The following is a 26,230-nucleotide window of genomic DNA, read 5'->3' as shown; positions in this document are numbered from 1 at the left end:
ACCCCCCTTTTAAAATTTTATTTAATTTTATTTTTAATTTTATTTTTGGCCATGCCTCATGGCATGCAGGATCTTAGTTCCCTGACCAGGGATCGAACGCCTGCTCCCTGCAGTGTAAGCGAGGAGTGCTAACCACTGGACCGCCAAGGAAGTCCCCCTCTCTTTTTTTTTAAACCCCTGTCTTTTAAACATCACCTCCTTTAAGATCTAGCTTGAAAAAATTTGCTTTCTGTATTTCTTTGTTGAACATTACCAACTCTGATTATTCTTTTACCTTGTATTATTTGTGTTCAGCTAAAACCTTATTTTGCATTTGTGAGTAATATTTGTGATTATTCTCAAGTTATTTAAAGTTGTAGCTTTCCAACTAGAAAAAATCTCAAAGATCCTGATACTGTCATTGTTTTCATCTTATTCCTAATTTTCCCCTCCACCCAGAGTCTAATACAGTACAAAAATAGAGAAGTTGATATACTGAAGTAGGTCTCTAAATGTGTATTGACTGTTGGTTCTCTTATCTTTCAGACGTGTTGGCCATCATTGCCTCCGTGCCCACCTTAGTCCTCTGCTCTGTATCAGAAAGTAAGTTTCTAAATATGGAGATTATTATTATTTAACCTTTTTTTCATCAGGGAAAAGCAGTAGGTTGTTGACTGATATTTTGGGCATATGTACGAAAGCAGGTAATTGTAGATGGTTGGCTGAAAATTTAGTGATTGTGGTCCCTATTTTTCTCATCTGGTAGTAGAAGAAGGAAGGATAAGAATATATCTTTGTTTTTTTCCTTAATTTTCCTCACTTTAAGCTTTTCTGCTATATCTAACTTTATTGATTTGCGTTTGGGGCAGCTCCCAGGCCTTAGTCTTTATATCTCTTTCTTTCTGCTATATTCATTTCTAGTCTACTGACTTCAACAATTGTCTCTTTGTGGTTCTTTTTCTTTTTAACGTTTAATTTTAGAAATATTTTGTACTTCCAGGGAGTTCCCTAGTGGTCCAGTGGTTAGGATTCAGTGCTTTCACTGCCACGGCCCGGGCTCAATCCCTGGTCGGGGAACTGAGGTCCCGCAAGTTGTGTGGTACTGCTGGAAAAAAAAAAAAAAGATAGTAGAAATATTTTGATAATTTGTACTTTCAGAAAAGTTGGAAGAATAGTACAAGGAGGTTCTCTATACCTTTCACCTACATTCATCAGTTGTTAACATTTTGCTGTGTTTACCTATCACTCTATATATTTTAGGTTGTGCTATATGAAATTGCCATTTTTGTGGGTCAAAACTGGCCTAGTATTGACAATTTAGTGTGGTTCAGCACAATTTAATTATTGTGATTTTTTTTCTCTGAATTCTTTGAGATTAAGTTGCAGTCATCATGATCTTTTACTTCTAAATACTTCTCCTAAGGGAATTCCCTGGCAGTCCAGTGGTTGGGACTCTGAGCTTCTACTGCAGGGGCTACCAGTTCTATTCCTGGTGGGGGAACTAAGATCCCACATGCCATGCGATGCGGCCAAAAAAAAAAACTTCACCTAAGAACAAGAGCATTATCTTATAAAACACAGTATAATTATACAAATGCAATTATCAAATTTGGCAAATTTAACATTGATGTAATCTTATCTGATATACAGTTGTTTTTCAGATTTTCCATTTGTCCCAAATAATGTACTTTATAGAAATACAGTCCACCTGTCCCCCATCCAGGATCTAATTAGGCTCACATATTATATTTAGTTGTCATATTTCTGTAGTATCCTTTAACCTGGAACTATTTCTGAGCCTTCCTGTGTCTTTTATGACATTGACATTTTTGAAGAATACAGGTCAGTTATTTTGTAGAGTGTCTCTTAGGTTTGTCTGATTGTTTTCTAATGACTAGATTCAGGTTATCCATTTTTGGCAAGTGTAATACATAAATGATGTTGTATCCTCAGTACATCACATCAGGGGCATATGATGTCATTTGTCCCATTAGTGATTTTAACTTTGATCATTTGAATACAGAAATGTCTGCTAAGTTTTTTCCCAGTATGGAGTTACTGTTTTTAACTTTTGCAATTAATAAGTAATCTATGGGGAAATATTTTCTTGAGGGGGATAGATCATGTTTAATATAGGCACATAGAAAGTTAAATTGTTGAACATAGCTGTTTAACAGTTGGCTTCAGGGACTTCCCTGGCGATCCAGTGGTTAAGGCTCTGCACTTCCACTGCAGGGGACGCAGGTTCGATCCTGGTGGGGGAACTAAGATCCCATATGCCCCACAGTGCGGCCAAAAAAAAAAAAAAGGAAAAAGAAAAGAAAAAGAAAAAAACAGTTGGCTTCAGCCTAGCCCAGTGACAAGGAAAACCAAGAAGCTATTCAGAGGTACTGAGCTGAATCCAGTTCTTGATTTTTGAGAACCTAAAAAGGAGTCTTGAAGAGCCAGATGAGAGCAGGTGGTAATGTATGAGATATCACCCATGTCCTGGGAAAAGGGTAATCCATTTATGTAAGTGGTTTTGAAATATTATATTTGCCTTGCTGCCCAACAAGAAAGAAGTTTAGCCTCGATCACTGGACCTGTGTGTTGGGGTATTGGAAAGAAGAGTTATCCTCTGATATGACCTCATTGGGTGATTGAGGTTATTAATAACTGAGTCAAACTTGGCAGAAAGATAAGGTGAGTGGACAAACATGTTTTCCCAATACATAGGTTCATCTAGCCCAGCTTACCTTTTTGTATTTTAACTTTTTGTTATGTGAAAATTTAAACCAAGTTTAGTTTTAATCATTTTAAAACCTTTTGGTTTTATTTTAGTGCTGTCCCTTTGGGAACCACAGCCAAAGAAGAGATGGAGAGGTTCTGGAATAAGAACACTGGTTCAAACCGTCCTTTGTCTCCCCATATCACTATCTACAGGTAAGGGCTCTGGAACCAGGGAATTTAGTAGTAGTGGATAAAAGTTCTGGAGGTTGGCCCATAGCCTCCCTGATTATTTCCCTTAGGCCTTTTTTATAACAAGATGACTAAATTCTCTCTTCTGGCCTTAGAAGGGTAATCTAGCCTGCAAAACTACTATTTGGAAAATTCTGGTAAGTCAAAATGTAATTCCTATTAATTAAAAAAATTTATTTTGAAGCAATTTCAAATTTACATAAATGTTGCACAAGTGGTGCACTGTGTTCCTTTATACCTTTATGCAGATTCCCAATGTGTTATAACATGTCCGAATGATTTAAGAACAAGTGCAGTGATGATGATACCCCATTATTCCTGCATTAGTTTTCTATTGCTGCTGTCACAAGTTAACTACAAACTTGGTGGCTTAAAACAGCACATTTATTATCTTACAGCCCTAGGTCAAACTCTGGCTCATGTCTTACAGGGCTAAAATTAAGGTGTTAGCAGGGCTGCATTTGTTTCTGGAGGCTCTAGGGGAGAATCTGTTTCCTTGCCTTTTCCAGCTTCTGAAGGCTGTTCCGAATTCTTTGGTTTGTGGTCTTCCTCCATCTTCAAAACCAGCAATGGTGGCTCAAGTTCTCCCATCCTGTCACTTTGAACTTGCTTCATTGTCACATTTCTTCTCTAACTCCCTCCTTCTGCCAGACCCTTCCACTTTTAAGGACTTTAAAAGGATTATATTGGGCCCATACAGCTAATCCAAGATAGTCTCCTTATCTTAAGGTGAGTTTATAGCAACCTTAATTTCACCTGCAACCTTAATTCCCCTTTGCCATTTAATAAATACTCACAGGTTTCAGGGATTAGAATGTGGACATCTTTCTGCCTACCACAATGCCATAATACTTGAGTGTGTGTTTCCTAAATTCAAGGAAACTCTACATACTACAACCATCACAGTCAAAATTAACATTGATCCAGTGTTACCATCTAATCCTCAGATCCCATTCAGATTTTGCCAGTTGTCCCAGTAATGTCCTTTATAGGTCCAAGAGCCAACTCAGGGCCATGTATTACATTTAGTTGTCTCTTTAATCTCCTTCAGTATGGAACAGTTTTTTAGCCTTTCTGTATCTTTTATGATCTTGACATTTTTAGGATGTTTCCAGTTTGGGGTTTATCTGATGTTTTCTTGTGTTTATGCATTTTTGGCAGGAATACCTCTGAAGTGATGCCATGTTCTTCTTAGTGCATCCTATCAGAGGGTGACACATGATGGTGATGTATCCCATTGGTGGTGATGTAACTTTTTTTTTAAGATTTATTTATTTATTTATTTAATTTATTTATCTTTGGCTGCATCAGGTTTTAGTTGCAGCACGTGGGATCTTTGTTGTGGTGCACGGGCTTCTCTCTAGTTGTGGCGTGCGAGTTTTCTCTTCTCTAGTTGTGGCGCACAGGCTCCAGGGTGCGTGGGCTCTGTAGTTGTGATGCATGGGTTCCAAAGCACATGGGCTCTGTAGTTTGTGGCACACAGGCTCTAGTTGAGGCACTCGAGCTCAGTAGTTGTGGTGCGCAGGGTTAGTTGCCCCGTGGCATGTGGGATCTTAGTTCCCTGACCAGGGATCGAACCCGCATCCCCTGCATTGTAAGGTGGATTCTTTACCACTGGACCCCCAGGGAAGTGCCTGGTTGGTGATGTAACTTTTTATCACTGGTTAAGGTGTGTCTGCTAGGTTTCTCCACTATAAAGTTAATGAAGAAAGATGTTGTATTTATTAATTCTTATTTTGTGGGGAGGTACTTTGAGAGTATAATATTCTGCTTCTCTTCAGATGTTTACCCATTAGCATCTTTCGATGGTAGTTGCCTGAATCAGTTATTACTGTGATGGTTGCCAAATTGTGATTTTTCTAATTCCATCATACCTTGTTTATTACTATAAGGTAAAGCTTGCTTGCTTTCTTTCTCTCTCTCTTTCTCTCTCTCTCTTTCTTTCTTCCTTTCTTTCTCCAGTATTTCTAACAGGAAAAACTCTTCTCTACTCTTATGACACCAACTAAAGGAAAGACACTAATGTTTCCTCTCTACTCTCAATACTTCTGATACCAAATGTGTACGGGTTTTCCCACATCAACCAATTTTTCAACTCTCCAGACACCAACCGGGTGTCTGACAATTCAGTTATGACACTAACTACTTGGAGTTAGCACAGACCCCCCAGGTTAGGTGCTCAGTCCCACAAGACTGCCTGCCACTTCGGATACCAATCACAAGTCCCAGGTTGTCACCTGTACTTCTGACTAATCAACTATAAATCAAGAGTTTTCACAACACCCTCTGTGGATTCAATAATTTGTTAGAATGGCTCAAAGAACTCAGAAACATTTACTTAAATTTACTAGTTTATTATAAAGGATATTACAAATGATACAGATGAATAGCCAGGTGCCTTTTTAGTTAGTTCTATGTCTGGAAGGATCCTGAGCACAGGAACTTCTGTCCCCATGGAGTTGCGGTGCACTACCTTCCTGTCGTGGATGTATTTACCAGCCTGAAAACTTCCCAAACCCTGTACTTTGGGGATTTTTATGGAGGCTTCAACACGTAGGCATCATCAATTATTAACTTAATCTCTAGCCCTTCCCTTCCCGGAAGGAGGTGGGGGTGGGGCTGAAAGTTCCAAGCTTCTGGTCATGGTTTGGTCTTTCTGGGGACCATTCCCCCATCCAGAGTCACCTCATTAGAACAAAGATCGCTCTTACCACCCAGGAAATTCCAAGGGATTTAGGAACTGTGTGTCAGGAACCAGAGTCAAATACCAAATAAAAAGATACTCCTAGCACCCCTATCACTCAGGAGATTAATAAGGGTTTTAGGAGCTCTGTGTCAGGAACTAGGAACAGATATATATATATAATTTATTTATTTATTTATTTACTTCCTTCCTTCCTTCCTTCCCTGGTGGCACCTGCCAATGCAGGGGACACGGGTTCGAGCCCTGGTCCGGCAAGATTCCACATGCCGCGGAGCAACTAAGCCCATTAGCCACGACTACTGAGCCTGCGCTCTAGAGCCCATGAGCCATAACTACTGAGGCTTCATGCCACAACTACTGAAGCCCGCGCTCCTAGAGCCCATGCTCCACAACAAAGAGTAGCCCCCGCTCGCCGCAACTGGAGAAAGCCTGTGAGCAGCACCGAGGACCTAATGCAGCCAAAAATTAATTAATTAATTAAAAAAATAGGTACATATATATTTTTTCCTATTATTGCACAATTCCTGTTTTGTCCAAAGAGTTACACAGTTAGTCTGATTTATTTTGTTGTTCAGATTGTCCCCGACTTAGCTAGTGGGAGTTCTTTCAAGATGGCTCCTGTGAAATCAAGGTCTGGGTGCTAGATGTACTCATTGCTACCAGGATATCATTGCTTCTAGGCTGTTTCAGTAGATAGAGCTATGAGATATATGTATGAATACACACATGTACATGTGTATATGTGAGTATATACATATGCATACGTACATCTATTTCTGTTAATTTGTTGTCTTCAGAAGTAACATTGATGGCTGTTATGCTGGTGTCTTCCCAAAAAACCCCTATAGATCTGCTCCTTTCTAGCTAACTCAGCAAATCATCTTGAGCTCAGCTACCGTCTTTACTTGGGTTCCTGCCAGGGAGGCTGGTCATTTTTTAACCACCTCCACAAATACCACAACCCTTCAGATTTTTTCCAAGCCAGATTCCAGAAATAATTCTGATTGAACAGTAGAAATTGGACATTCTACTAAAACAAGATTAATAAGTGATCTCAATCCTTGCTACTTTATGGTAAAACGTTTTTTTAAGAGATGAAAAATGTGGGGGAGGTTTATAATGATGAAGAACTCTCAAATTATTTTGAGTCTATATTTAAAGCCCTGGCCTTTTTTCACAGGTCATATAACAAACAGTAATAAGCAGATGAGACGAGACTTAAACTACCTTGTTTGCTCTTTGGTTATGAAACTCTAGACATATTTATAGGGATAAAAAATAGCAGGAAACATAGAGCTGTTTCCAAGGTGAAATGTCTGGGAAAGATGTCTGAGATATCTGGAATCATATCTTCTGTTGCTAACTTTTATAGATTTTTGGAGGTAGCATGGAAGTATATGGTTACGTTAGCCCTTTCTGAAGTACTCTTTTTTTTTTTTTTTTTTGTGGTATGCGGGCCTCCCTCTGCTGTGGCCTCTCCCGTTGCGGAGCACAAGCTCCGGACGCGCAGGTCCAGCGGCCATGGCTCACGGGCCCAGCCGCTCCGCGGCATGTGGGATCCTCCTGGACCGGGGCGCGAACCCGGTTCCCCTGCATCGGCAGGCGGACGCGCAACCACTGCGCCACCAGGGAAGCCCCTGAAGTACTCTTTTTTAAAAAAATTTTTTTAAAAATAAATTATTTATCTATTTTTGGCTGCATTGGGGCTTCATTGCTGCACGCAGGCTTTCTCTAGTTAAGGTGAGCAGGGGCTACTCTTCATTGCAGAGCACGGGCTCTAGGCGTGCAGGCTTCAGTAGTTGTGGCTCATGGGCTCTAGAGCACAGGCTCAGTAGTTGTGGCGCATGGGCTTAATTGCGCTGCGGCATGTGGGATCTTCCGGGACCAGGGCTCGAACCCGTGTCCCCTGCATTGGCAGGCGGATTCTTAACCACTGTGCCACCAGGGAAGTCCCTGAAGTACTCTTAATCTCTTAATAAATTAAGTCAGTTTATCAAAGCAAAAGTGTGTATAGGGATTACGTTATTAGGAAAACAAGTCATTCTAAAGGACGTTAGAAAAATAGTTTAAAAACTTAGAAACATTCTTAAATTTTAATTTAATCTTCAACCTCATTGGTTTTAAGACTGCTACTTGGGGCTTTGGATATTCCATTAAGCTTCTGCGGATAGTTGTGTGGGGCTGGCCAACATGCAGATTGCACTGTAGGCCCTTAGTCCTGGATAACCAAAGCAACTTGACTTTAAGGATTTTGCATTTGAAGAAAGGGGGCTGCTCAAAAAATAATAATAAAAAAATAAAAATAAAAAAAGTTTAAAAGCCACTATTGTACCTAATGAGTGAATTTCCTCTGCAGTATTTTCATAAATGGATGTCTACCTATGCTTGCACACCTCCAGAGAAAAGGAACTCACTATCACCCTTTTCCAATTTGGGAATTTCTCTTATTATCAGAAAGACCCTCATTTTATTGAACTTACTACAACTTATATCTTCTGTACAGTGGTTCTAGTTCTACCTTGAACCATATAAAATAGATCTAAGTCCATTTTTTTTCTGACAACCTTTATTGACGTTGAGTATCTTTTTATGTGTTTATTGGCCATTTGTATATCTTCTTTGGAGAAATGTATATTCAAGTCCTATGCTCATTTATAAGTTGGGTTGTCTTTTTACTTTTTTAAAATTGTGGTAAAATGTATATAACATAAAATTTGCCAGTTTAGCCATTTTTAAGTGTATAGTTCAGTGGCATTAAGTACATTCACATTGTTGTACAACCATCACCACTGTTCATCTCCAGAATCCTCTCATCTTCCCGAACTGAAACTATACAATAATTCCCATTCCCCTCTGCCCCCAGCCCCTGGCAACCACCATTCAAGTTTCTGTCTCTATAAATTTGACTACTCTAGGTACCTCATAAGGTAGAATCATATAATGTTTGTCCTTTTGTATCTGGCTTATTTCATCTAGCATAACATCTTCAAGGTTCATCCATGTTGAAGAATGTGTCAGAATTTAATTCCTTTTTAAAGCTGAATAATATCCCATTTTACGTATATACCACATTTTGCTTATCCTTTAATTCATCCATGGATTTTTGTGTTGTTTCTGTCTTTTGGCTCTTGTGAATAATGCTGCTATGAACATGGGTGTACGAATATCTCTTTGAATCTCTGATTTCAGTTCTTTTGGGTATATCCTCGAAGTGGAATTGCCAGATCATATGGTAATTCTATATTTAATTTTTTTAATATAAATTTATTTTATTTCTTTATTTTTGGCTGCGTTGGGTCTTCTTTGCTGTGTGTGGGCTTTCTCTAGTTGAGGCGAGTGGGGGCTACTCTTCGTTGCGGTGTGTAGCTTCTCATTGTGGTGGCTTCTCTTGTTGCGGAGCATGGGCTCTAGGTGCATGGGCTTCAGTAGTTTTGGCTTGCGGGCTCTAGAGCACAGGCTCAGTAGTTGTGACACATGGGCTTAGTTCCGCAGCATGTGGGATCTTCCCAGACCAGGGCTCAAACCTGTGTTGTCTGCATTGGCAGGCAGATTCTTAACCACTGTGCCACCAGGGAAGTCCTTATATTTAATTTTTTGAGGAAGCAACATACTGTTTTCCACAAGGGCTGCACTGTTTACATTTCTACCAGCGGTGCACAAGGGTTCCAATTTCTCCACATCCTTGCCAACATTTGTGATTTGCTGTTTTTGTTGTTGTTTTAATAATAGCCATCCTAATGGATGTGAAGAGGTATTTCATTACGGTTTTGATTTGCATTTCTCTAATGATTAGTGATGCTGAGCATCTTTTCATGTACTTACTGGCCATTTATATATCTTCTTTGCTTTTTACTTTTTTGGTGGTATTGTTTGCAGCGTGATGTTAGGTCACTTGCTGAAAATCATATATCTTATGTCTCTAGCTTTTCCTTGATTAACATTCTACTAACAGTCAAAAAAGGAAAAAAATTTAACACACTTCAAATCAGTAGATATTTGTTAATTGCTCACAGTGTGCTTGGTACTTTTTTAGGAGTTGGAAATACAAAGATGAATAAGATATAATCTGTGTTCAAAAGGATCTCAGTATTTCCTGAAAAAAAATTTTCCAAAGGGAAATCATACTGGCTCCTAGTGATCATCTTTTCTGTAAGTGAATTTAAACAATCTTGATTTTCTGTGCTTGACTCTTATCTAATGTTTGAAAGGAAATAGTGGGGATGATCTGTCTCTGCTCCATGATGTCTGAGGCCTCAACTAGAGAACACAAGGCTGGGACTGAAATAATTTGAAGATCTGTTTACTCACATGTTTTGGGTTGATTCTGGCTCTTAGAGGGGACTTCGTTTTTCTCTCTACATGGGTCTTGTTACATGATCTCTCTGCTGAGGCTATTTTGGGCTTCCATATTGCATAAGAGAGGGATGGATGAAGGGATGGAGGGAGAGAAGGAGGGCAAGTGATTTGGAACTCGTGCAGTGTCAGTTCTGCTGCATTCTGTATCTTGAGGCAGTCAGTCATGAAGTCCTGCCGAGAGTCAAGGGGCTAAATATAAATACTGCCTGATGAGGAGTGACAAGATTCTGGAAGATCAAGTGAGACTGGAAATAATATCATGGTTGTTTGGAAAATAAAATCTCCCTTACCTACTCAGTACTAGGCTAACCAGGCTATGGTTTTAACCATTTTTTTAATTAAAAAAAAATTTTTTTTAATTAATTAATTAATTTATTTTTGGCTGCATTGCGTCTTTGTTGCTGCGTGCTGGCTTTCTCTAGTTGCGGCGAGCGGAGGCTGCTATTCAGTCTTTGTTGCTGCGTGCTGGCTTTCTCTAGTTGCGGCGAGCGGAGGCTGCTATTCATTGCGGTGCGCGGGCTTCTCATTGTGGTGGCTTCTCTTGTTGCGGAGCACAGGCTCTAGGCGCACGGGCTTCAAGAGTTGTGGCACATGGGCTTCAGTAGTTGTGGCACACGGGCTTAGTTGCTCCGCGGCATGTGGGATTTTCCTGGACCGGGGCTCGAACCTGTGTCCCCTGCACTGGCAGGCGGATTCCTAACCACTGCGCCACCAGGGAAGCCTAACCATTTTTTTAAAATTAGGGTAACATTTGACTTTATCACTCCCATTTTCCATTTCAGTATGTCTAAAAGATTACTAGAGCAGTGCATATGTTCCATGTGTTAGCTCTTGGGATTTAATTCATCTTGCCAGGAGCCCTAAGTGCACTTGGAATGCTAAGCAATGTCTTATAGTTTCCCCACTTTTTTTTTTCTTTCAAATCAATATCTGTTCTGTCTTTTTCAGTCTGATAACCATTCTCTTTGACAAATAAAATAGTTGAGCAATCTGCTTTGCACTCTGTCATCCATTAACATAAAATTGTCAACCCCAGTTAGGAGGCTGTCTTTCCCTGAATACAATTTTAAAAGCCCCTTGTTGTTGTCCTTGACATTTTTGCAAGCCTCAGCTCATTCTGGATTTTAGTCTCCTCATTCTTCTAATCAAATTATGCCATTGTTCTCCGCTTGTCCTTTGTTATGAGGCTCTTCTTCTGCCTTTTATATTTATCTGGTTAGTCTGAGTTAATCATAGTGGTGTCTAGCCAGTTTTTTTGGTTTCTTTAGACATTACTCCTTTCTTACTGTGACTATTTTTAATACATAGAATTTCCTTTTGTGGTCCTTTCAACCTACTTGAGTTGCTTCCCTTTAGAGTATGGAGTACGTGGTCTGATTATGCTCAGCATTCTCTATCTAAGCTGACTTTCCAGGATGAATGTTAACTTTATCCAAAGATGCCTGTTCTTTCCATTTCACTACCCAGTTCCCTCTTGAGCATGAGCACTAGGTCCAGAATGTAGCAGTGTTGGTTGTCCTTCCATGGAAATGCTTTGGCAGACAGACAAATCAGAACATGCTTTGTTTATTTATATTAATTTATTTATTTATTTTTGACTGTGTTGGGTCCTCTTTGCTGTGCGCGGGCTTTCTCTAGTTGCGGCGAGTGGGGACTACTCTTCGTTGTGGTGCGCGGGCTTCTCATTGTGGTGGCTTCTCTTGTTGTGGAGCACGGGCTCTGGGTGCACGGGCTTCAGTAGTTGTGGCTCGCAGTCTCTAGAGCACAGGCTCAGTAGCTGTGGCCCATGGGCTTAGTTGCTCTGCGGTATGTGGGAATCTTCCTGGACCAGGGATTGAACCCGTGTCCCCTGCATTGGCAGGCAGATTCTTAACCACTGCGCCACCAGGGAAGTCCCAGAACATTCTTTAAAAAGGGGTTTGATGACAAAGTATTTTAAAACTACTGTGGATTAAGAACATATACTAAATCCAGCAAAATGGGATTTTAAATTTGGGATAGGTAATTTATTAGGGAATGACTGATATGCTCAATTTGGATATTTTGGGGTATATAATAAAAAAGATCATGGATGACTGTATGTTATATGAAACAGTGGATAAATAAAACTCAGGTTTTTTTCTACTTCTGTCTTATGACTGGAGAAATGGAAGTACCCAGGTGGTTGTAATCTAGTGTTTATTTTCTAACTGTATGCAACTTTAATTGATGTTTTTTTGTTTTTTTTTTTTGCGGTACGCGGGCCTCTCACTGTTGTGGCCTCTCCAGTTGCGGAGCACAGGCTCCGGATGCGCAGGCTCAGCGGCCATGGCTCACGGGCCCAGCCGCTCCATGGCATGTGGGATCTTCTCGGACTGGGGCACGAACCCGTATCCCCTGCATCGGCAGGTGGACTCTCAACCACTGCAGGAAGCCCTAATTGATGTTTTTGACCCATGTTCCTTCTTCTTATGAAAGGAGGAGTTTGAGTTTTAATTGATTCCTCCTCTCAGCTCTGTTAGTGATGCAGTCTGGAAAAGGGAGTAATGCTTCTCCTTAAAGAAATCATTGTTCTTATTTTCAAATTAGAGAGTGGAAACATAGGAATGTGAAAGCTGTTTGTTTTTGTTTTGTGATAAATGGTTGCCTATTTCCGGAAGTGGTTTATATTCTCTCTACCAAGATGGACTCTCTACTATGGTGCCGTCTATTCCTTTTTTTAATTGCTTTTGTGTGTTTCTTTTCAGATGGTCTCTTCCCATGGCGATGTCCATTTGCCACCGTGGCACTGGTATTGCCTTGAGTGCAGGTGTGTATGTTTGTTTTTATGCTCACGTGAACACACAAACACACACACACATACTTCTTTGAAAAATTTTGCTGTTTCTTTGGTTCTTGGCAATGCCTCCTTGGCAGTGCCTCCTCAGAAACTTGATTTAGAGAAAATGATAAGTCATTTAAGCTTATTGTTTGTTCATTTCTTTAACAATTAATTATGAGTTCACACAATGCTCAGGTTCTTTTCTTAGCCAATTTTTTTTCTTTTTTAAATTCTTTTTCTTATTTTTTCTTAACCAATTTTTAAATCATCCCTAGCATGTCCTGATAGTATGTTTATTGTCATTACAGAGAACAGATATAGAAATATAATGGAGATAGACTGGCTGACTGACCAAACACAGTCCAAGATTAATCATCAACCTTATTCTTTCAGAAACTCAGTTTTAGCACCCAGTTTTCCTCACCTAGAACTGATCAGGTGCAAAAACATTAACTCATTCTCCAATCTCAAAAAATCTTGGTTACAAATCAGAATGTCTATTTATTTATTTGAATAATATGAAATACAGCTGCAGAGTGAGTCGTATGCTGGTCTTAGTGCATCCTTTTCAGGTAGTAAGGTTTATTACAGGTAGGATGTACAGATTATAGTCAGGTTTCTGGAATCTGATGGCTCTTTCCACAGTAGGGAAGTACTTTATAAGAGGATCAGCTGTATTTTAAAAGTTTTCTCTGCCTAGTGCTGGAGACATGGACATATTTTTGTTTTTCATAGTATCCTTTGGGCCCCCTCCTAGGCTTCCGTAGAGTACGTTTTCACTGAAGTGGTCATCAACAGGACTAGTGGCTCAAATATAGGGATCCTGTATTTAGGGAGCTGCTGCTGAGACATTGGAGAAATTATCCAAAACTAAGTCTCTGCTATTCACAATTGGATTAGTTTTGTTGGTAAGAAAGTAAAGATAGGAATTCCTATCTGAGATCCGATGTTATCATTCCTGTGTTACCATTCCTTAGGTTATTATATAACTTGTAATTATTTTATTTGCTTAGTTTTTATAAATCTCTCTCTTTTATTAGGCTGTAAACTCTTCATAGGATAGGAACTGCATCTATCTTATTTACCTTTCATATCCTCTAGCACTCAGTAGGTGCTTAGTAAATCTTTTTTACTAAATTTACTAAATGAGTACAACCATGTAAATCACTTTGCTCATAGTGGTCATTTCAGATATGTTCATTCCTTCTAACTTCTAATTAATCTCCTGTTATGCATTAGAAATTGGATAGTGATAATAGCCTCCACCCTCAAGGGTGAAAGAGTCTAAGGAGTAAGACAAATAAATATTTATAATGCAGTGTGATAACTGTTTAATAGAGATATGAGATCCCAGAGGAGAGAACAACTCTGCAGGAATTGGAGAACTTGAAAGAAGGATGAGTAGGAGAATTCATGAAAAGGAGGTAGAGGGGGACTTTCCAATGGACAGACTACCTTATGCAAAGGCACAGGTTTTGGAAAGCATCCAGAGTCCTGGATAATGATAACTAGATCTGCTTGTTTAAGAGTTGTGTCATGGGAGAAGCAGCAAAAGATAAGGCTGGAAAGTGCGCCAGACAATAAAGGACTTTGACTGCTGTGCTGAGAAGTTGGAACTTGATCCCATTGACGATGGGAAGTCATAAAAGATTCGTGTTCTCATTTGTTTGGCCTAGACAAATCCATAATTAGGTATTTATTCAGACTATAGAGATTTTGTGGCCAATATATAAAATCTGAAAAGCATGTTGAACTAAAATGCATGGTGACACTAGTTTGGCTTTATATAGAATTTATTGAGGAAGACCTTCACAAGCAGTCCTTTAAAAGATGGAGAGAGAAGGCTAGTAACACTCTTTCATTGCTTAGATTCTGTAGGGATTAAAATACTCGTGATTTTTCATAGTGACAGACAGTATAAAAATCTAGGTGAAATTAGGTAAATTGCTTGAGAATGATAGGTACCTGAAGCTGCAATGTGGATGAGACTGGGAAAGGGTAATCAAGATGCAACATACAACAATAAAAAGAATGAGATTCAAAAAAGAAAATATGAGTGCCAAACAACAAATATTTTAGAGGAATACAACTGTAAATAAATTGTACAGTTAACTTGAATGGGTAGAAGAATGGTCCTGAATGTTTTGGATAGTCTTTAAAAACAGGTGGAGAATCAGAACTTCAGTGAAAGGTCACTTGACTGTATAGGCAAACCTACTGCTCAGGCAGTCGTTTCTTTTCTAGAAAAGCCAAAGGACTTATATAAAGTAACTAATGGAACTCTGAAATGACTGGTTTTTTTTGTCTGGGCTTTTCATGAGATGGGACCGGAGTTATTGATTCTCAAATGTGATGTGTTATACCCTCGTCATTCCCAACTGAGGCAGTTTAGAGAAAGAGAAAAGAGCATAAACTTTGGAGTTAGATCTGAGTTCAATTCCCACTCTGTCACTACCTAGCTACTGTATCATCACTTCCTTTTCTGGTTATAATAATGCTTAGTTAGGACTGTGAGAATTAAATTAAATATATAAAATTCGAGCTGTAAATCAGGGTTCCCATGACCCCTTCTTCAGGTTTGATAATTTGCTAGGAAAGCTCACCATAACTCAGGAAGACACTTTATTTAGACATACTGTTTTTTTGCTTTTTTTTTTTTGCCACGTGGCTTGTGGGACCTTAGTTCCCTGACCGGGGATTGAACCTGTGCCTCCTGCATTGGAAGTGTGGAGTCCTAACCACTGGACTGCCAGCGAAGTCCCAAGACATACTGGTTTTTAAAATAAAGGATCAACTTCTTTATTTTATTTTATTTTTAAAACTTGCTTCAGAACTTTTTTTTTTGGCTGCATTGGGTCTTCGTTGCTGCACTCAGGCTTTCTCTAGTTGCGGTGAGCGGGGGCTGCTCTTTGTTGCAGTACACGTGCTTCCCATCGCGGTGGCTTTTCTTGTTGCGGAGCTCAGGCTCTAGGAGCGCAGGCTCAGTAGTTGTGGCGCACGGGCTTAGTTGCTCCGCGGCACGTGGGATCTTCCTGGACCAGGGCTCGAACCCGTGTCCCCTGCATTGGCAGGTGGATTGTTAACCACTGCGCCACCAGGGAAGTCCTCAACTCCTTTATTTAAAAAATGAAAAGGAGGAGATACACAGGGCAAGGTATGGGGGAGCAGAGAGGGGAGTGTGTATGGAGCTTCCATGCCGTCTCTGGGCACACCACTCTCCCAGCACATCTTTGTGTTCAGTGACCTGGAAGCTGTCCAAGTCCTGTAGTTTAGGGGGTTTTATGGTGGCTTCATTGCCTAGGCAAGGTTGATTAAATCATTGGCCATTGGTGATTAGCTCAATCACCAGCTACTCCCAGGTGTGGTGGGGTTGGGGGAGGGAGGTGGACAGGGAAGGGGAGGGAGGTATGGGACTAAAAGTCCCAATCCTCAAATCATGCCTTGGTCTTTCTGGCAGCTAGACCCCATCCTGAAGCTGTCTGGCCGCCCGCCCCGCCTCCCCGCCAGCTACTAATTATCTCATTAGCATACAAAAAAAACTTTCCTTTCACTCCAGAGATTACAAGGGTTTTAGGAGCTGTGTGCCAGGAATTGGGGGAAAAAGACCAAATACGTATTTCTTATTGTATCACATCTTCAAACAAGGAATATCAGTATCAGTAAGTTAATCAGAAGCGATTTTGGCCAAAGCTTTCCTCTTTACAGATGAAAAGTTTATGAGAGGAAATTAAATATGAAATTTCCTAAATCCTCCTCTGATGTCTAGTGTACTGGGAGGCAGGAAATAGCCTCTCCTCCTAGAACCTGAGTGTCTGAGGAGGGACTCCTCTAACAGCCAAACAATTTAAATTATGAAAATAAAGCCGCTGAAGCTGTCCCATCTAATCACTAAGAAAAATTAAATGGTGCTCTCACTTGGCTGCCAAGACCAACTTCAGCCTGCTCCTCTGCAGTTAAGTGCTACATACAGATCGGTGCGGATTCAGTAAGTCCTGTCGCCACTTCCAGAAGCCATCATAAGTTCTTTCAGACACTTCTTCCCAGCAAGCCTCTGCAGGTGTCACTGCCAAAGAAAATGAAAACATCTGAAAGGGACTTGGTGGACCTGTCCAAATGATGATTAAAACTCAGGTTGGCAGTACCTGATTGCTGTCTTAACTAAAGTGTTGTCAAACTAATCTCATCATATATTCTGCCTGTCTGCTTCCCTGCAGCCTTGTGGGTGGGGGGGGCACGTGGCAGGCAGGAGTATCCATGCATTGAGGGAAAACAAAGCATTTCTGAGAAGCATTTTCTCTTCTGGTGACAATCAGTTTTCCCAGGTCATCCCCTCTTGACAATTCAAGGACTAAGACATGGAGTAGGAAGGGCTGAGAATGAGATTTTTAGCTACAAATGATCAGACATTTTCTGAGAGGTAAAAGAGTAAATATTCCAACTATTAATGTAAATAATAATCATTACCAGGCCTGTATTAGGAACTTTATATATATGTATTTAATTCTCACAGTCCTAACTAGGCACTATTATAAGCAGAGAAGGAAGTGATGATATAGTAGCTACTTAGTGACAGAACTGAACTCAGATCTGTCTTAACCAAAGTTTGTGCACTTTTCACTCTGTCTACACTGCCTCTGTCTGGAATGACTGGGATTCCTGACATATGACATATCACAGTTGAGAATCAGTAATTCATGTCCCATAGGTGGATTGTTAACCACTGCGCCACCAGGGAAGTCCTCAACTCCTTTATTTAAAAAATGAAAAGGAGGAGATACACAGGGCAAGGTATGGGGGAGCAGAGAGGGGAGTGTGTATGGAGCTTCCATGCCGTCTCTGGGCACACCACTCTCCCAGCACATCTTTGTGTTCAGTGACCTGGAAGCTGTCCAAGTCCTGTAGTTTAGGGGGTTTTATGGTGGCTTCATTGCCTAGGCAAGGTTGATTAAATCATTGGCCATTGGTGATTAGCTCAATCACCAGCTACTCCCAGGTGTGGTGGGGTTGGGGGAGGGAGGTGGACAGGGAAGGGGAGGGAGGTATGGGACTAAAAGTCCCAATCCTCAAATCATGCCTTGGTCTTTCTGGCAGCTAGACCCCATCCTGAAGCTGTCTGGCCGCCCGCCCCGCCTCCCCGCCAGCTACTAATTATCTCATTAGCATACAAAAAAAACTTTCCTTTCACTCCAGAGATTACAAGGGTTTTAGGAGCTGTGTGCCAGGAATTGGGGGAAAAAGACCAAATACGTATTTCTTATTGTATCACATCTTCAAACAAGGAATATCAGTATCAGTAAGTTAATCAGAAGCGATTTTGGCCAAAGCTTTCCTCTTTACAGATGAAAAGTTTATGAGAGGAAATTAAATATGAAATTTCCTAAATCCTCCTCTGATGTCTAGTGTACTGGGAGGCAGGAAATAGCCTCTCCTCCTAGAACCTGAGTGTCTGAGGAGGGACTCCTCTAACAGCCAAACAATTTAAATTATGAAAATAAAGCCGCTGAAGCTGTCCCATCTAATCACTAAGAAAAATTAAATGGTGCTCTCACTTGGCTGCCAAGACCAACTTCAGCCTGCTCCTCTGCAGTTAAGTGCTACATACAGATCGGTGCGGATTCAGTAAGTCCTGTCGCCACTTCCAGAAGCCATCATAAGTTCTTTCAGACACTTCTTCCCAGCAAGCCTCTGCAGGTGTCACTGCCAAAGAAAATGAAAACATCTGAAAGGGACTTGGTGGACCTGTCCAAATGATGATTAAAACTCAGGTTGGCAGTACCTGATTGCTGTCTTAACTAAAGTGTTGTCAAACTAATCTCATCATATATTCTGCCTGTCTGCTTCCCTGCAGCCTTGTGGGTGGGGGGGGCACGTGGCAGGCAGGAGTATCCATGCATTGAGGGAAAACAAAGCATTTCTGAGAAGCATTTTCTCTTCTGGTGACAATCAGTTTTCCCAGGTCATCCCCTCTTGACAATTCAAGGACTAAGACATGGAGTAGGAAGGGCTGAGAATGAGATTTTTAGCTACAAATGATCAGACATTTTCTGAGAGGTAAAAGAGTAAATATTCCAACTATTAATGTAAATAATAATCATTACCAGGCCTGTATTAGGAACTTTATATATATGTATTTAATTCTCACAGTCCTAACTAGGCACTATTATAAGCAGAGAAGGAAGTGATGATATAGTAGCTACTTAGTGACAGAACTGAACTCAGATCTGTCTTAACCAAAGTTTGTGCACTTTTCACTCTGTCTACACTGCCTCTGTCTGGAATGACTGGGATTCCTGACATATGACATATCACAGTTGAGAATCAGTAATTCATGTCCCATCTCACAGAAAGCCCAAGAGAATAAAACAGTAATTTCAGAGTGCCGTTAATTACTTTATAAATCTGTAAGTCCTTTGGCTTTTCTAGAAACGAAGCTGACTGCCTGAGCAGTAGGTTTGCCTGGTCTCTCACTGAAGGTCTGATTCTCTAATCCGACTTGTGTGAAGGTCAGTGTGGAACAGGAAATGAGCATGGTAATGTCCAGTTTAATTTCTGAGGTCTGAGATATACAATATCCAACAACATATTAGTAAGTAACTGGTTATTTAAGAATAAAAGTTTTTTCTTTCCATTTGCAAGGATAATTTTTTTCAAACAGCTACTAAATTGTTAGGACATAAATATTTAAGTTGTTTGAATCTAACTACTTAATAAACAGAACTGTTAGGTTTTTCTTGTGGCTTAGGGGCATCATGAAAAAAATTCCTGAAACACTGAGGTACCATGGAACTGAGATAGTTTGAGAAGGTTTGGGAGGAAGATATGACCCAAGAGCGTTCAAGGATCTTTGACAGCCTGGATAGATAGGAAGCTAGACGATCACAGGAGCTCCCCACTATCCTCTGAATTTCAGTGCAAACCTGAAGTTCCGAAACCTCGACAGCCACACATATGCCTCGGATACCAGGCTCAGCTCTGATCTGTGCACCAAATGTGACAGCAGTCTAATAACTGAGTCCTAGGAATGGCCACTCAGCAACACTAACCTCTAGGAGGCCAGCCTCTGATGTGGCTGCCTCATCCTGGGGTGTGAACAGCATGTCTTCCTTCAGCCTTTGCTTCTCTATGAATGCTATAAAATTCTGACGCATCTGAGGTTTCGTCAAAGAGCTGGAAGCCATGGTAGTTATTCTCAGCACCAGCATTCTTCCAGACTGATGGAGAAATGGACGGCACCCAAAAGTTTTAAATTTTGCTGAAGTCCAGTTTATTATTTTGTTGCTTCTGGTTTGGTGTCATATCTAAGAAACCACTGCTAATCAAGGTCATAAAGATTTACTCATATGTTTTCTTGGTTTTATGGTTTTAGTTCTTACATTTAGGTTTCTGATCCATTTTGAGTTAAATTTTTGTATGGTAGAGATTTGAGTGATTTAAAATTTTTTCTCATTCTTTTCCTTGGACTGAATGTATTATTTTTTTTTACTGAGATGATGATATAGGTGCAGTCAGAGGTGGCTTCTAAAATGATGGGTGAAGTTTTTATAGAGAGAGATGTTGAAAGAAGGAGCAATATGCTAAAATATATGGCAAATTTAAGAGATTAGGGTCAGATTCTAAGTAGCGTATCTTCCACTGCGAATGTGTACATTAGTTTAAATCTTCCCCGTTTTAAAATGGTTTAGAATTGTGTGACGTCCTAGGGGCTGTCATAGAACCCAGTTTTATGTGGTACATTGGTTGTAGCTGGTGTGTAGCTGTGACGGGCTTACTTTGTTTCTCCTCAGGGGTCTCTCTTTTTGGCTTGTCAGCCCTCTTGGTCCCTGGGAGCTTTGAGTCTCATTTGGAACTGGTAAAGTCGCTGTCTTTGGGGCCAGCGCTGATCCACACAGCCAAATTTGCACTCGTCTTCCCTCTCACGTATCACACCTGGAATGGGATCCGACACTTGGTAAGTTAATTGTAGACTTGTACATTTTCTGGGTGAAAGGAATGGAGAGCCTGGAAGGATTTTCTCTTTCCTGGTCTGGGTTTAGTGCTGTTCTTAAAGTTAGTTGTGCTGGACCTTTGTTCAGGGGCCTCCTGGGGAAAGCTAAACTAGATGCCCTGTGCATTGCCAGATAGCCCAGCTGGTGATGTAGCTGAGACTGGATGTAGGCCTGGCAGATACTTGCAGGGTCTCAGTGAATTCTTTTAGTTTCAAGAGGGATGTTACTAAAAGAGACCCATGAAGCCAGGCCATACATCTGGCATAGAAGGCATATTTATCAGACAAATAATAGTTACTGCTTTCAGTCTAAACTTCTTGTCAACACAGAGTGACAAATTTGGCTGGAGTCAAATATACTGACGTTTATTATCTTGATATTGGATTGTGTTAACTGCTTTTGTTTTTTTGTTTGTTTTGAACTATTAGAGATAATGGGGCCAACTTTCACAAGCAACTGGGTGCTAGGATCCCAATATTGAGTTTAGGAACCTTTTGATAGCCTGAAATCTGACCATGTTGCCTCCTACATGACCTTGAGGTCAGTTCAAACTGGTGTCTCCTTCTCTTTATTAGGGAATTAAAGCTTAATGAGACCTGCCCCAGGTCAGAGATGAATCTCTCCTACAGCATTTTAAGATTTATATTTTGTGGTCTCCCTACCCCTAGTCTTGTTTCCTTTCCCAGGAAGATAATTACAGCTTCATTCTTTTGGGTTTTCCATTATTTCTCAACCTAAGCCATCTGTCAGTTGGATGCTCTTGCCTTAATTTGACCTTTCGTAACTTCTACATCAGGGCCTAGAGATAAGCACTTTCTGAATTGTAGTCTGGTTCAATAGACAGTTTAATGGAATCAGAAAAGTGAGAGACTAAATGATCTATTAAATTAAGTGTATCTATCAACTGTTCCCTGGGGCAGTGTTCAGTTTGATTCAAAATGACTTCACTTCCCTCAGGAGGAGGGGATGGAAAGGGAGGGCATTTCCATTAATGACTTCTTATTCCACAGAACAAAGCTCTCCAATGGAATCAGCTGATCACCTTCCTTTGTTGGCATCCTGGCTCAGGCAGGGACTTGCCATATATTTGCTTTTCTCTCAGTATCGGGGAGGGAAGGGGAAGAGATTTTATAAAATGTCAGAACTCAGTCAAGGCTTTTCTTAATCCCTTAAATCTGCTTTTGTTTGTTCTTTTAGCAAGTCCTGGCTCTGAGTGTGGGACAGGATTTTATCTGTATTCTGTGACAGTCCACAGTTCTTGCACTCTGAGCTTGATAATTGCCTTGCCAGAAGATCTAGTGGGGGAGTGGAGGGTGGAATTGATATTAAGAGAGTAGGAAGTGACAAGGTATCTGGTATGCTAGAGAATATTCCCCCATTACCACCACCCAGTAGGATTCGATTTTTTGGTAAAACACTGTGCCTTTATAAGCAAAACAGCTTTTTGTGGAATCTGTTTGACTCCTAATCTTATCTAGGTAGAAGCTCTTTGGCAGCTGAGGTAGGGGCATCTTCTCATCTTGATTATTTTGGGGATCTCTAATTTTTCTCTGAAGCAATCCTAATTTATTCAGTTTTACATTCAGGGTATAGGTATATGTGTGTGTTGAGACAGTCATATGTGGAAAGTGTGAAACCTGAAGACTCTACTTTTGCCCTAGGGGATCTTTTAGAGTACAACATGTTAATGTCCCTAGGGACAAGAGAGTCTAGATCAGTATTTTTTTTTTTTTTTTTTTTTTTTGCGGTATGCGGGCCTCTCACTGTTGTGGCCTCTCCCGTTGGAGCACAGGCTCCGGATGCGCAGGCTCAGCGGCCACGGCTCACGGACCTAGCCAGTCCGCGGCATGTGGGATCTTCCCGGACCGGGGCACGAACCCGTGTCCCCTGCATCTGCAGGCGCACTCTCAACCACTGCGCCACCAGGGAAGCCCTAGATCAGTATTTTTTAAATTGTGTTTTTTTTGACTCAGTGGGTAGAAAATCAATTTAGTGGGTTGCTACCAACAAAAAAAAGAAATTTTAAATAGAATACAACCTATAGAATATAACACACATGGTAATGATAAATGTTGCTTATTGTTTCATGAACTTTTATATATTATGTATTTTATACACACACACACACACACATACACACACATACACACACACACACACTGGGTACTAATTAAAAAGATATTTCTTAGTTGGGGGTGTGGGTCACAGTCAAAACAAAATTGAGAAATAGTGTTCTAGACCCCAAAGAGTATTTTAAAAAAATATTAGTCCTGGACTTCCCTGGTGGCGCAGTGGTTAAGAATCCACCTGCCAATGCAGGAGACACAGGTTCGAACCCTGGTCCAGGAAGACCCACATGCCGCAGAGCAGCTAAGCCCAAGCGCCACAACTACTGAGCCCTTGTGCCCAGCTACTGAAGCCCACGTGCCTAGAGCCCGTGCTCCACACAAGAGAAACCCCCACTTGCTGCAACTAGAGAAAAGCCCGTGCGCTGCAATGAAGATCCAATGCAGCCAAAAATAAATAAATAAATTTATTTTTTTTAAAAAAATACTATGGGCTTCCCTGGTGGCGCAGTGGTTGAGAATCTGCCTGCCAATGCAGGGGACACGGGTTCGAGCCCTGGTCTGGGAAGATCCCACATGCCGTGGAGCAACTGGGCCCGTGAGCCACAATTACTGAGCCTGCGTGTCTGGAGCCTGTGCTCCGCAACAAGAGAGGCCGCGATAGTGAGAGGCCCACACACCGCGATGAAGAGTGGCCCTCTGCTTGCCACAACTAGAGAAAGCCCTCACACAGAAACGAAGACCCAACGTAGCCATAAATTAATTAATTAAAAAAAAATACTAGTCCTCTGATGGACAAATGTTCCTTCTCAAAGGGGATTCTGTGGTTGGCTATACCTAGGAAATCATGTATATTATATCCCCATTTTGGAGATTACTAGTGTGCATTAATAAATTGAGAAGTCTTGTAGTTAAACTTTTACCAAATTAATTTGACCATAGAACTTTTTTCCCCCATGTAATGCCTTTTAACATTCTGAGGAACTAGTTTTTGGAGAAACACACTTTGGGAAACATTGATCAGTTTTTTTGTCACGAGAGAAAGTTCTATCTATTCATTCTGGAAGATTTTATGGGCTGAGGCTGGATCCCTTTACTGTCATTGGGATAAGTGGGTGGTTGTTACTGTATTGTGGGTTTTGAGGAAAGTGAAGGTCAGGAATAAGGGGAGAAGAGCTTTTCTCTAGAATCACGCTGAGAGGAATTGCCTGTTTCTAGGTGGAGTTCCTTTCTGAGAAAGGAGCTGTGAGAGTGACCAGGACCCTGATTGCTGAAAAAAAATTTTTTTTTCTTATTTCTACAGATGTGGGACCTAGGAAAAGGCCTGACGATTTCCCAGCTATACCAGTCTGGAGTGATTGTCTTGGTTCTTACCGTGTTGTCCTCTGTAGGTCTGGCAGCCATGTGAAGAGCCGGCGTTCCCAGCATCATCTTCCTACCAGTTATTGCATTGACCCATCTTCCTGTTTGTTACTCTTATCGTAAGCCAGGGCAAAGTTATCTTGATTTGTTTAGACCCTTTTGTGCTTGCAGATCCCCTTGGAGCTCAGCAGTAAGAGTACCTTATAGAACCAGAGTAGTGGAAAAGGATGCAGTTTTCCCCTTATTTCTAAAGATGGAATGACTGTAAAAACTCCCTTTTCCTGCCCCCAGCTTGCAGCCTACTCTGGGCCTGGGAGCCCTCATTCTCTTCTCCATATTAGGCCTTGATTTGTGCTGAGGGTCAGCTTTTGGCTTCTTCTTTCTAAGACAGTGGAAACAATGCCACTCTGTGGCCTCTGCCATGGGGACTGGGAGTGGGGCTTGGGTTGCCACTGCCTGTGGGTTGCTGGCTTAAAGGACAATTCTGTTAATTGGTCAGAGCCCAGGGTCTTTAACACCCACACAGTGTGACTGAAAGAAGAGGGGTGGGGGTGGAGGGGAATTAGCCTGTCCCGGCTAGAGGGAGATGAAGAGAGTAAGTTGGCTCTTGGAGCACATGCTTTGGGGAGAAGAAGATATATAGCTTTTGATGCAAGAGGAAGATCCAGAAAACTATCATTGAACCTGTTAAGGATTATTTCTCTTCCTTGCATTTCCAGAGAAACCAAGCCTCTTATTGTCATGTTTTCTAATCCAAATTCATGTGACAGCTTTTTCTGAAACGGAATTAAAATTATTATTTTGTCTTTGACTCTCCTTGATATCTTGAGAAACCAAGACAATGGTGGTTGGGGAGGAGCTAATTTCCTCCCCCTCCCTCTGGTCTCAGGCGATTACATCCCCCAATCTGACCTTTCTCAGGAGGGAAACAGTTTGTCCTACAAGTGACCACTGGAAAAATTTTCAGAGAATCAAATGCAAGTAGCCAGGGATTTAACATCTTGCCAAAACCTCAGAGAAGGAAGGAGCAAGAGAGAGCAAGTTAAGCATGTGGAGAGCTTTTTGGTTATTACAGGCTCCAAAATCCCACTGAGAACTGATTATTATAAGCCTTAAGGTACAGTTCAGCAAGGAACAATAGAGGGGACAGCCAAAGGACTATGAATATGAACTAAGTATGTCCATTTGGGGAGAAAGGAGAGTAGAGGTAAGAAAGGAGAGATTGTTGGAAACCTGGCAAACATTTATAGTTTAATGAGAAAAAAACTTGCTACTTTTATAATCCATGTAGGCCAGGCTTTTGGGTCCCTAACTGCCTTGACAGGAGTGCTGTTTTGATAGTCTTTGGAAACTCTGGGGTGACAGATCTATCCTGTCTGTCACTCTGAGTTTTTAGCCACCCAGTTAAAGCTGTGGGTTGGAGAGAAGTAACAGTGGCTGTAATTGGTGTCAGTTGGAGAGGAAGACCTTACTTAGTTGCCTCAACAGTCTTCATCCCAGCTCCCAAGCAGTCTTTGGCTTTAAGTGATGATCACTTCTCCGTTTTTGCCACACTGGCCCTGGGAAGTCTTTGTAGCCTTCCTCCAGCGTGTACATATGTCCTCTGTACTTGTCCTTGGAGTTAGGCATACATGTTCATGAGGGAACAATTGGGCACTGGAACTGGGAAAGGTTTGGCAAGGGCATTAAAGTTAACAGCCAGTGCCAGGAAGATGCAGAATGGGGATAATGATAAACAGAAATTGGAGGTTGGGAAATAGATAAGGGACTTTTTTGGTGGCTTCTTATCATTCAGGTGATTGGGGTGGGGGGAGTGGCAGTGTGGTCATCATGTATGTTATTCTGTCCTAAATTTCTACTTGTTGTCTCCCTTTATTTCTCTTCTCTGTCTTCCAATCACTTCTTTATCTTCAGTTTTCAAATTATATTTGTATTTTTGCTTGAGTTTTTTTCTTTCTTTCTTTTTTTTTTTTTTTTTTTGGTGGTACGCGGGCCTCTCACTGTTGTGGCCTCTCCCGTT

The 26,230-nt window shown here is 41.0% G+C and overlaps 1 protein-coding gene across 1 annotated transcript in view; it reads left to right on the top strand.

The window, feature by feature from the left end:
• SDHC (succinate dehydrogenase complex subunit C) overlaps positions 1–25,021 on the top strand; it is a 29,631-nt gene extending 4,610 nt beyond the window's left edge. Inside the window, exons 2-6 of the mRNA XM_007112266.3 lie at positions 526–582; positions 2,800–2,901; positions 12,724–12,785; positions 20,582–20,745; positions 24,152–25,021. Coding sequence (XP_007112328.2) covers positions 526–582; positions 2,800–2,901; positions 12,724–12,785; positions 20,582–20,745; positions 24,152–24,256 — 490 coding nt within the window. The 3' untranslated portion in view covers positions 24,257–25,021. The remainder of the gene's footprint in view (positions 1–525; positions 583–2,799; positions 2,902–12,723; positions 12,786–20,581; positions 20,746–24,151) is intronic.
• Positions 25,022–26,230: the final 1,209 nt, after the last annotated feature.

This window comes from Physeter macrocephalus, chromosome 4 (genome assembly GCF_002837175.3).
Source record: "Physeter macrocephalus isolate SW-GA chromosome 4, ASM283717v5, whole genome shotgun sequence".
In the NCBI taxonomy this organism is placed as follows: Eukaryota; Metazoa; Chordata; class Mammalia; order Artiodactyla; family Physeteridae; genus Physeter; species Physeter macrocephalus.
This window is presented reverse-complemented; position numbering and strand designations above follow the sequence as displayed.